General features: G+C 42.3%; 1 protein-coding gene across 3 annotated transcripts in view; it reads right to left on the bottom strand.

Moving 5' to 3' along the window:
• srrm4 (serine/arginine repetitive matrix 4) overlaps positions 1-11,263 on the bottom strand; it is a 64,504-nt gene extending 53,241 nt beyond the window's left edge. For 2 of the 3 annotated variants that reach the window (XM_004566677.3, XM_076891128.1), the window contains exons 1-2: positions 10,412-11,263; positions 8,085-8,132 (exon numbers count right to left, since the gene is read on the bottom strand). In XM_004566677.3, the coding sequence (XP_004566734.2) occupies positions 8,085-8,132; positions 10,412-10,611 (248 nt within the window). In that variant the 5' untranslated portion in view covers positions 10,612-11,263. The remainder of the gene's footprint in view (positions 1-8,084; positions 8,133-10,411) is intronic. The other variant, XM_004566678.3, reaches the window with a different exon arrangement.
• Between the last annotated feature and the right edge of the window lie 1,313 nt (positions 11,264-12,576).

Below are 12,576 nucleotides of genomic sequence, written 5' to 3'. Positions count from 1 at the left end.
GCCTTATGTTTTACCCATGCTTATTGAACTTCTACATCTTTGCATAGCCTTAATGAAATATCTATTGTTGTCGTTTTGTCAGCCCTGAGAGTGGGAAAGTAGGCTCTTACAATTACTTTAGAACAATTTAGAAGATGAGTGCAAACATTTTGTGTGGCTTCTGTTGCATCTTATCATTCATTCATTCATTTGGATCCACAAAATTTTAACTTAACTCTACCTTTTTTAGTATTTAGCACCATTTACAAGTAAAAATGCACTCTTGAATGTTTTATTATTGGAACAAAGATACAAATTTTTTCCTCAACAAGTATAAACACACAGGGATAACTACCCCAAAAAAAATCAATTCTAAGTATTCGTAATTAAAGAGTATTTCTGTGTCTTGTGTTGTTAAGTTTCTATTCACAGGAGTTTGCCACAATGGACAAATCTGCATATTTGATTTGACAGATTGTGATTTGTGTCTCCTGTGACTCTTAAACCAGGGATCTTGTATGTTGGTGATGAACAGATTTAAATTAAATATGTAATTTTAAAAAAACATGCTCTATGTCATCTTTTCTATGCTGTGGTGTGCTGGGGGAGCAGCACAGCAAAGAAGGACTCATCCAGGCTGGAGAAACTGATCAGGAGGGCTAGCTCTGTGGTCGGCATGAAGCTGGACACTCTGGTGACAGTGGCAGAGAAAAGGACATTAAAGAAACTGATGGACATTATGGACAATGCCAGGCATCCTCTGCACACGGCCATAAACAACCAGAAGAGTCTGTTCAGTGACAGGTTGCTTCTCCCAAAGACAAGAACTAACAGACTTAAAAACTCCTTTGTCCCACACGCCATCAGACTGTTTAACTCCTCTCTGGAGGGGAGAGGGAGGGGAAACAGGAGGACAAAGGAGGGGGGAACAACTAAGCTGTAGTGCCTCTTCACCTCACTGTGCAATACCTTTTGTGCAATACTTTTGTAAATAGTCAACGGTGCAATAGACTCAATACTTGAAATGTGCAATTCACTTGTATTTTTATTTTTATTCCTATTTATTCTATTTATCCCCTTCGTATATTTTATTTATATTGTCTCTGTATTTATATATATGTGTGTGTGTATAACTCTGTAACTTCTGTCGGTGCTGTGCTTTTTTGGAAATCGAATTTCCCAGAGGAACCCACCCGAGGGATTAATAAAGTTCTATCTTATCTTATTTACTGGTGAACCAGTCATTTTAGCACAAAAAAAACACTTGAATTTTGCCTTTCTAACTAAACATTTATTCCCTGAAAAACTAGAAAAACAATTCTCGACTGCATCAAATCACAATCATAAAAATGCACAATTCAGGATATGACACAGTAGCCAGCAGCTACAGGAGGGAGGGGTGTGGGTGGCATTTTCCAAGCAGAGGAGTTGCCACAGTGGGCGAACTGTGATCCCTAAAGGGAAAATTTCACAGCATCTCTGAGATGATGTAAAGGGTTAACACTCGGCTCTTTGCTTTCATCTTAAAAATGATGCTGTTGCTGTTCAGCTTTGAAGGACTTATCATGTCACTCCCCCTCCTCCCCGTGTTATATGTCAACCTCAATATGTTCTCTCATTATATACCTACATGTGTTTTCATGTGTGTGGGCACCTGGACATGCGAGTTTATTTTTTTTGAATGTTTTGTACTAATGAGGAAAGAATATATAAACACAAGTGGAAGGCCGATCAGAAATACATTTGTACTTTCTCAAGGTTGTTACGTTTCGGTGTGTCAGTGTTTTGTTTTTGCATGACTTATGTATTTCCTGCTTTACTTTGAAAGTCTGTGTTATTTTAGTGTGTTCAGTTTACGTTTTCCCTGTCTCGTCAGTTCTAATTTGCCCCAGCTGTGTTTCCCTCTTGTTGTCCATTTTCCTGATTGCCCCTTCTATGTATTTAAGCCTTGTGTTTCAGTGTGTCATGGTCGCGATCTCCCCCGTGTTGTAAATAGTTTGGTGTTTTTGTTGTAAATAAATAGTCTGTTGTAAATAGCTGTGAATGGGTTTGTTAATATTTTCGTTTGAGACACCTTCGTTTTGGGATTTTGGTGGAGAGCTTTAGTTTTTTTCTCGTGTGTTTTTTTTTTCTTATTTCTATTTTCATACGTTGCACGCCGGTTGCCTAGGCCGGGGTGTAACATATGGGGGCTCGTCCGGGATCGCTGGAGGGTCCGAAGGAGGGACAGCTTCGGCCTTCTGTCTTCGCTGGAGGGTCCGAGGACCGCTTCAGCCTTCATCCGCCTTCGCTGGAGGATCCGAGGGACCGCTCCAGCCTTCTGCAGCTGGTGGGCTGCGTGTCCGTGTGTGCAGCTGGTGGGCTGCGTGTCCGTGTGTGCAGCTGGTGGGCTGCGTGTCCGTGTGTGCAGCTGGTGGGCTGCTCATCCGCCTTCGCTGGAGCGTCCGAGGGACCGCTCCAGCCTTCATCCGCCTCTGCTGGAGGGTCCGGGGGACCGCACCAGCCTTCGTCGTCTGCTGGAGGGTCCGTGGGACCGCTCCAGCCTCCATCAGCTTCGTCTGCCTTCATCCGCCTTCGCTGGCTGGAGGGTCCGTGGGACCGCCCCAGCCTTTGTCGTCGCTGGAGGGTCCGTGGGACCGCTCCAGCCTTCATCCGCCTTCGCTGGAGGGTCCGAGGGACCGCTCCAGCCTTCGTCGTCTGCTGGAGGGTCAGTGGGACCGCTCCAGCCTCCATCAGCTTCGTCTGCCTTCGTTTCAGCCTTCGTTTGTCTGAATCAAACTTTTCACTTGGGGTTACATGTTTGATTTTTGGGTAGGGGGAAATGTTACGTTTCGGTGTGTCAGTGTTTTGTTTTTGCATGACTTATGTATTTCCTGCTTTACTTTGAAAGTCTGTGTTATTTTAGTGTGTTCAGTTTACGTTTTCCCTGTCTCGTCAGTTCTAATTTGCCCCAGCTGTGTTTCCCTCTTGTTGTCCATTTTCCTGATTGCCCCTTCTATGTATTTAAGCCTTGTGTTTCAGTGTGTCATGGTCGCGATCTCCCCCGTGTTGTAAATAGTTTGGTGTTTTTGTTGTAAATAAATAGTCTGTTGTAAATAGCTGTGAATGGGTTTGTTAATATTTTCGTTTGAGACACCTTCGTTTTGGGATTTTGGTGGAGAGCTTTAGTTTTTTTCTCGTGTGTTTTTTTTTCTTATTTCTATTTTCATACGTTGCACGCCGGTTGCCTAGGCCGGGGTGTAACAAGGTTTAAAGCAACTGTTAAGGTGCCGCCAAATCCTTGGCACGCCTGAACAGACCAAAGGGCCAAATCGAAACTAAATTGTCCTTCCTTGTGTTCACGGTCTTTATAACCGCTAGTTCAAGATTTCATAATCAATTCTTTAAAATTGAACTTCCTTGCTGAACAAACTTCCCGCATTCACACATTTATCTAAACTGTCTGCATCACTCTGTCACCGCTGCTGTTGCTCTTTTCAGTTTTATGTTATTTCTGTTCATGTTACAGCCACCTCTTTTATTATCTTCATGTCGCCTGTCAGGCATGGGGAGCAAGACAAAGAACAAGATGAAACAGCAATAATAACACCATATACTGATTCTGTTTAGGTATGTTCCTTTTCACTGCTAGGCTCTTGATGCCTTTGGGGGTTTGATGAACTCACTCACTACATACAATAATAATAAAAAGGCATGCGTGCATACAGTACATGTGTGTGTGTGTGCATGGACACAGTGCCTTGAAGGGTTCTCAGTAGCTTGATCCCCTGATTCATAAACTCGAATAAACACACAGTCTTACATCATTTCATGGAGTGTGTCTATGGGGACAAAAAATGACACATTTCCTGGACTCAAATATCAAAGGGTCTTTTGAGCTCTCTGTTCAAAGTGCTGCTTTCAACCTTTATCTCTATCATGCTTACACGATATTAAACATCTATCACAAGTTAGCACACGAGTCCAGCTGTAGTCAGGCACAATCCTATCGATTGTGCCTGACTACATTATAGCTAAACTCATTTCTCACCGCTGCGCTGTGCCTTTAAGTTGCCGAGATGAGGATGAAATTTGGAAATGTCAAAGTGAGCTTTAAAAGCCAGAAATATCACCTTTGAAGTAATTGTTGGGTCATTGGCATTCATCAATAACACCTTCAGACTCCCCAGTGATATATTACAGCCATTTTTTGCTGTAGGCCAGTGAATATATGTCTCATTCGACTTTTAAGGTGGCACTGTTCTGAATGCCAGTTTTTTGGGGGCCTGTTGATAAAGTGAGCAAATTCTTTCATTCCTTCAGCTTACACTCAATCCTTCACATTTACTATTAAAACAAAATATGATCTTGAAGCTTTACATTTTTTAACTCCAGACTGTACCCCGGGAGACACTCTGAAGCTTTCAGCCCAGGCTCCCTTCCTCCAATCAGGGGAGGGGATTGCGGTGAGGAACTATTCCTCGACACCAACTGAGGTGTTTTGGTGAGGTGAGGGGTGCATGACCGAAAACCTGACCTCAACCAGAATGTATCCAGCCTCAGGCCACGTCATGCCTGGAGAAGACCCTGGACAAACTAGCATGGATGGATGAATGGATGGATAGTGCAGCAGTACGTTTAAGGGATTAGACCTCTGTGGGTTATTTCCACTATGGATTTCTTATGGCCACTTAATGTAAAAATTATATCAGTAAATATTCTGTATAACTCACTACCTCCAGAAAATGCATGTGGAGGTGTATCCCTTTAAGAACTGGTGCAATTTTTTTTTAGATCCTTCTTACTTCAGAGCTACATATCTCATGATGCATCCAGGTCCAGAAGGAGAATTGCACAAAGTGGCAAGGAACTACAAACAGAAGTTGGCACTAATGCAGCTAGAAACTGTTTGCCAACCAACACTACACAAAAAAACAAGAACGCAGTGCTAACTACTCAGTGTTGATGTGGTACCTGTGTGGTGCAATAGCATTAGATGCTGCAGTACAAACAGGAGAAACATGCAGAGCTCAGTCGTCAAAAATTCGGCTTGGAACTCGTTGATAAATAAATAAACAAATAAATAAATAAAAATGAGATGAAGTCCAAACTCCAAGCCAGGAAACTCTAGAGTAAGACATCTCAACTATACAGAACTTGTATAGTTGTTGAATATTTGTTGAATATTTCCTAGTGAATAACATTGTGGTTAAATAGCAAACAGGCTTATCTATATATCTTAGGAAGGGCAGTGAGTGACTTTTTTTTAACTTCTCTCCACCTTTAACAGTGTTTATCTTTTTTCTTTTGTTTTATTATCATCTAGTTATTGTCACTCATGGCCATAGTGGCTGCTGTTAAGCTTCAATTTTAATGGGCCTCAAAATGTCCTCCTTCCTGCAACTATTCTGTACTTCTCCCTCCCTAGCCCAACTCCTGCAGGCTGTTATTTTCTCACAAAAGGTAACTGCATTGACACAAATCCTTTCTGAAACATTCTGTATTCCTTGAGTGAAAATAGGATGCAATAAGGCTTTCGATATGCTTTTTTCTTTTTGGTGACCTCAACTAAACAGTGCATCAGTTTATGTGGTTCAAATGGTTATTTAATTTGCTTATTCACATGAGAGATTTTTAATTCCTCTGGAATTCTTTTGATGCTTTCTAAATAGTTCAGCACTACTTGGGAAAAAGGGGAAGTTCTGTACATTTTAGTATTTATGAAACCCTTTTTAAATTCCATTGGGCAAACTCAAAAAGGCTTCTTCCTGAAGACCTCATGTTTTCATGAGATTTCTTCACCCTTTTTCATAGCGAACGCAAAGCAATTCATCTGCCAGTAACACGGCCAGCACCTCCTGTCTTAAACATGAAGGTGTTATTTCTTTCCAGTCTACGGTTTTGATTTTAGAGACAGATATTTAAAAAATAGTTAATTACAGAACCGGAGAGACAATAAATCTATCATACATGCCTCTATTTATTTAAAGTTAAAACTTGCAGAATTGTAACAAATGTTCCAGCCATCTATTAAAAAGCTAAGAAGGTAGACTTTTTAGATTTGGTAACTTTTTACAGTTTTCTCACACATTTATATTTGTCATATTTTTTTTTATTTTCCCCTTGTATTTGAATCGATTAAAAATCCAATTTACCAATGAACCTTTCTGCTTTTTTTTCTCAGCCCATGACGTAAAAAGAGGCGAGAAACGCGCTGGAATAGTGCATCAAGTGTGAAGCTGCAGAAGGTAGATTGGTTCAAATGGATTTTGGAATCAGTATCAAATGGGAATCCATTTTGGTGATAAGTCCGATTCCTGCCTGGGGAGCTGGCATCATCTCCCGCTCTCTTGTCAGCATGCTTCAGCAGCCGCATCCTGTGCTCTGAGTAATATGACACAGACACGGAGAGACCGAGTTAACACACACTGAAAAGATACTAGGAGAGGCAAGGACAGAGATACTGATGCGAGGAGAGGAAGACAAGTCGGGTAAACTCTGCAATGAGGAGAGCGGAAGAACAGACACAGATGTACAACGGCAGACAAACCCCTCGTCCGTCACTAAATCATGTTTGTCATTCTCACAGAGAGAAGAAGAAAGAGAGTGATGCCTCGTCCCAAGGGGAGCTGTGACTGTTACTCCTTGATGTTTTCCAGACTCTACAGTATATCCTGTATTTATTCATGCTCCCTCTCTGAGCATTATTATTCCTGTATTTGCTTAAATGGGCGTGGATGCTGTAAGCATTCTTGCCATAGCAATTTAAATCTAAGACATTTTCTTTAGCAAATTGTGCAATTCCAACAGCCAGGAGGTGGACACGCAAACATGAAAAACTCTGAGAGGCTACAAGCCGTCAGACAATCACATGCTATGAACAAACCGCCACTTAATCAAAACAATTTTGAAGAGAAAACAATGACAAACAATATAATTATAACCCGAACTGCCACTTTATTACAGACAACAGAACGAGCCCACATACTTTAACTCTGCATGTGAACTAGACCGGTGAATCTGTTGAACGAATATCAATTGTTATCTTGTAAATATGCCTGTATCAATCAGGTGTGCAAGAAATTACAGTGCTGGAATTACAAGCATATAAGTTTGTAAACTGCAGTCAGTTTGGTCTAATGATCACATCCAGCCACAGACCAACTTTTCATTTTGCAGTTAAATTGCAGTCCACACAATGGCAGAGGTAGACTTATCATATTTCACCAAATCTGGAAATGCAACCTATTGACAATGAGAAAATGTGCATTTTGTTTAAGGATTTGTATTACATTTAAGTGTTAAGTATAATAAAACTGACCAGCAATGACACATTTTCTATTTTATGTGTTTTCCAGCTTCTTAAATTCATGGTATGGTTGTGTCATGACCAATCTGAGAGGTCAAAACCCAAGGATATGTAAATGCTACTGTTTTTCTGTCACTCAGAAACTACTGTTTCAGCCTTAGATGTAGATTTCAGACCACACCCGACCCCAGTATTAATGGCATAATAAAAACAAAACAAAACAAAAACACATTAAAGAAGCAGAAGAATTATTGAAGTATTTTAAAATCCAATATTTTGAGTTGTATTCAAACTTAAACTAAAGTTTTGAGGCTGCAGTTAGCTTGCATTGCATTCTGTTTAAAGGTGTTCCTGTTATTTTGTCCATCCTGCTGTACGTTCCCACCGGTGCTGTCAGAGTACAAGCCCCTCCAAACACCCTTTCTCTCTCTTTCTCGTTAAACCAGCATCTGCTGAGGTAAGAGGCCTGAAACCCCCAACCACACACGCATACACACAGACCCACACATACTCACACTTCACCCCCTCCCTTTCTTTGCAGTCTCTCAAGCTTGCCATCTGCCACAGAGTTGGACAAGACCCCACTAATATGGCAGCCACACGCACACACATACACACACATTACGAGCTTCCACCCTTATTTCAAATCCTCACAACCGCTGAAAAAAACTGCAGGGACACACATGATCGCACACGTATACACACACTCGTGGTCACACGCTATACAACATTAAGTTAGGCATGCTGCATTTTTAATCAGAAGCCCCCACGAGCAACACAGCTTGCAGGGTCATAATGGTTTTGAGACAAACCCTACCCCACTGCATAGAGCTGGTGAACTCCTCCCCTCTTCTGTGTGACTGGCCTGGAGAAGAGGATAGAGGGAGGACAGAGGGACAACAGTGGACTCTAATTACTCCTCTGTGGCTATCTGGCTCCTCCAGCATTTTATTTCAGGAGTTACGGGAGACAGTGAGAGAGAAAGAGGCGAACAGAGAGGAAAGACTAGGATGCCACGAACAGACAGAGACTCGTGCCGATTGAACATGAGGCATCACCCTGTGGCTCTCCCTCAGTCTCTTCTCTTCTTTCCATCTCTGCTTGTTGTACATAATGCCCTCTCGTACTCACTGCAATTGTTCATCACCCCTCAGTTATCCACAGTGAATAATAATGTCTCCTCTTGGAGAGAAAGAGGCAGAGGAGCAAGCCTAAGGCAATGCATTCTGATGGTCTAAGCGTTCCCCAGTCACCCTGGGCAAAATCAACAGTGCGGTAGGAAGGGAGCTAGGATGTCCTGCATCCATATTCTCTGGGTGTTGCATTTGTTTGTTTTGTTTTTCTCATTATTTACAATCTGTATCACCCAAGCCAAACTGTAAATATACACAGAGACAGGGCGAGAGACAAACTCTGGACAACGGGGACGCTGCCGTTGTCTTTCACAAATAGACCCAGGCGAATTAGCAACATTATGTCTTCTCTGTGGGGACATTTGCTCTCGCCTGCCCCTGCCATGCTGCCATCATCATCACTGTCACCCGGACGGAGCCCGTGGAGGGGCAGAGCCACTTGAGGAAAGCTTCTTTCCTGGTGAAGCTAAAGTTGAATAGACAGCTGGGCCCCGCTCCAGAGTCTCCAGCTATTTCAAAAAGGCTGCTCAGTTCACAGCAGCCAGCCACAATACATTTCTTTCTTTCTTTCTTTTTATGAGAGCCCATTCAGTTTGCTTCTAATTTATTTTGCCAGGTTCCCCAAATAGACTTGAATCTGTCATCTGCACCAGGCTATGGTTGACTGACAGAAAAATTGTGACTACAATTATTTGGTTAGATTGCGGAGCTGGGGCACAGCGGAACAAATGCATATTTGATCACTTTCTTATAATAAAAAGTCTTTTTTTATCCATATCCTACAAGCCAATAAAATCTTTTATAACCAAGCCATATGCAGTATTACGGTCCTGCTGTAATAGAAGCCATTAAGGACACATTATTTGATTCACTGTGTCTTTCGCTTGCCTGTGCCAATGTAGGATGAAATGGGCCATTCTAATCCTCATTAACATAGCTAATTTCACATAAGAGAAAGTTGATAGTGGGTGTCAAAACCATTCAAAGGTCACCCAAGCAAGCTACACCATTTGACAGATAAGTATATCCATGTGCCCGTGGCTCTCTGTATGTATGTTTGAACATTTATTCCATTTGTACGTGCCGTTTCAGTTGAAGCAGGGTAACCTCCTCTGATACATTTGAGAAATAGGCAAAGCAGACAGAACAGTGCCTGATAACATGGATAAAACTGTCAAAGCTAGCAGATGATGGTTGATCATGCAGACAGGAGCAAGGATGGGACAAAAACAAGAGAGCAGAGATATGCAGGAAAAGGGCATCAGACATTCATCCTCCCCTGAAGGCCTTAAGTGCTACAGCTAACCTTTGGTCGAAGGGATGAAAAGGGGGAAGAAAATGTCTAACATGTTGCTCCTTTAACGGAGGCTCTGGCACAGCGCCATGTCACAGGGGGACGAAAGGACAAGTCTGACATTAAAAGCACAAAAAGTGCATTCACGTGACCTTTAAAGGGGTCAGATAATTGAACATCAAACTCTTCAGGCCAGCTGTGTTTGGCTGCGTGACACATGTGTCTGCATACATTAGTGGAGAAAGATCATCCAGATGGCTGGGTGATAAATCAATAACAAAGGCATGTTTGAGCTAGGCTCTTACACGACCTCTTTATTTGCTGATTTGCTGATGTACGGATCAAAAAAATGTCTTGGCAGGTGTAATTTCGCACACATGTTGATTACACAGCTTTTTCAGCTTTCTGTATTACACATTTATCTGTATCCTTACAACAAAAATAAATCCAGGTGCCAGGCGATTAATTAAATGTCTTTGACTTTTATATTTTTAAGGCATGCTCTTCTAGAGGAAACTGTATGAACTGGCACTTCTTGTATTTAGAAAAATATGTATATAAAATTAAAGGAAAGTGTGCATCAACTATATCAGCAATAGCTCCACAACCATGTGCTTACAAAGTTTAGGGTTAAAGAAAAATGAGAAGTTTGAGCAAGCGTCCACGTAAGCTGCTGAAGTAATATAGAAGTAAATACTGCAAACCGTAGATACTTACTCAGTCACTCTCCTACTGGCGGTGATGCTAGCCACAATGACACTCTCTGGTCTTGGGGTGGCCACAGCCTTGAAAGTCCCTTTCCAAAACTTCTCAAAGAGCTGCTTCTCTTCCAGCTGGAAGGTGGTAGTGCTTCCCTGAGATCCCAGGGACAGCGAGGCGCCACAGGGACCAAGCTGGAGTGAACGTGGGGGCTGCATTTCTGCTTCTTCGCTCCAAACTGAATCACCTTCAGTCACTCACCCGACAATCTCCCTTCACTCTCATACAAACGTGCGCACACACGATACTGGTTGTTGCTCAGGAACTGTCCAAGTACTGAATCAAACCGAGCAGAGTGCAGCAGATGCTTTGCTCCGTCTTCTCTTCTCACAGCAGCAGGTCAATGTGTCAGCGCGTCTGTCTGCTCTTCACTCTTGAGCGGGAGCGTGCGGAGAAGGACAAAAGCTGACCCTCTCCAACTAGAGACCGGGTATTGTTCTCCCAGATGAGGAGGGGTAATGGAGATTGTGTTTCTCTCTCCGCCTCTCCTCTTCTGTCACATCTGCTGCTCTTTGGGATGGGGTCTGGGTTGGGTTTGGAAGCCAGAGCGCTCCTTTTTTTCCCTTTCGGCAGCTTCACACAAAATTAGGCATTCCTTGACAATAGATGGAGCATGCTTCAGTCGTGAGAAGTGAGAGACCTTGTGCTTTTCTTGCTGCTAGAGTGCAGCGTTTTAGTGTAGAGATAATTGTGCGCCCACGCGCACAGGCTGAGAGTTGAGCGGGTGTCGAGGCAAGTGTTGCGGCGTGTCTGAGGGCAGGCGTATCTGTAAGTTGGAGAGTGGGTATGCCAGAGTGTGTGAGTGAAAATCGAGTGAGAAGCTCAGCTGAGAGTGGGTTGTTTTGTGTCTCTCAGCATGTGACGTCAAAATTGGGGGCTGGACACTGAGTAAAGGGGACATCCTCCGTCATCCTCTCTCACTCCCTCGCTGTGGTACTCTCACTCTTCTAAACCCTTGATTAGATTCACTTTTCATTTTTTTTCTCTCTCGCTCCGTTTCTTTTAATCTTTCTGTCTCTCTGCTTGTATTTCTCCTTTCCTCTCTGTCTTCCCTCCATCTTCCTTTTCCCTGTGATTTCTATTAAATACATTTTGGGGGGTTTTAAACCTACAAGAACTAATCAGTTAGACCATAAACAGAAAATAAATCCAAAATTGTTCGTAAATAATTAAAAATGAATTATTAAGCTCATTTAGTATAGTTTTAGTCTTGGACTCCACCAGAGTAACTTTACAAATAATCCTAACGTATTTTATACTGAGCCTTGCTGTAGCCCCTGAGTTTACCCACTGTCAGCATTTGGTAAATGGCAAATGGACTGATATAAATATATAGAACAATTTTCTGTTCTAACTGAGCACTTAAAGCACTTTTTACCAAAAGCATGAATGTGTTTCTATAATCTTTTGTATTTTGAATATGTAATTACTGATATATCTACTAGTTTTTATTATGTTGCAAACAGTGTAAGTCTGTCTTTCTTATCCTCTTCCTTTGTGGGACACACACACACACACACACACACACACACACACACACACACACACACACACAGACAATTGTCTCGTCAGTATCTTGGACAAAAGGCCGAGGTAATCAACATAATAAAAGGCCTGGCTCAGTGAGGACCAGCCAGAGCATGTGGCTGACACAAACTTCCCCTCGGGGGTTTAAGCTTTTTCCCTACCGTCACTTACCTCCTCCTCTCCTCTTTAGTCTACTTCTACACGACACAGAGCACAGAGGCACAACTCAACAACCCCCTCCCCAGCTCTCCCTTCTTTCTTCGCTCTTCTCTTCTCCACTCTGTCTCTAATGCTGCATATCATCTGCTGGTTGCCATTGCTGAGGACTCTGGAAATCTTCGAGGGGATTACAGACTACTACAGGGATGCCACCCTGTTTATGCTACAACAGAAAACTCAGTGTAATACTTTAAAGGATATATCCTATTTATAGACTTTTGGAATTGCTTGCAGACTTTAATGTGATAGAGCAAAGCTCACTCATGCACCAACAGCTTTTATGTACACAAATTTAACTTTTATTACTATGCTTTTTCCTCAATATTTTGAAATATTTTGTAGCAGTATATATATATCCAAGGAATTTAAGATGGTGT

This window comes from Maylandia zebra, linkage group LG12 (genome assembly GCF_041146795.1).
Source record: "Maylandia zebra isolate NMK-2024a linkage group LG12, Mzebra_GT3a, whole genome shotgun sequence".
Taxonomy (NCBI): Eukaryota; Metazoa; Chordata; class Actinopteri; order Cichliformes; family Cichlidae; genus Maylandia; species Maylandia zebra.
This window is presented reverse-complemented; position numbering and strand designations above follow the sequence as displayed.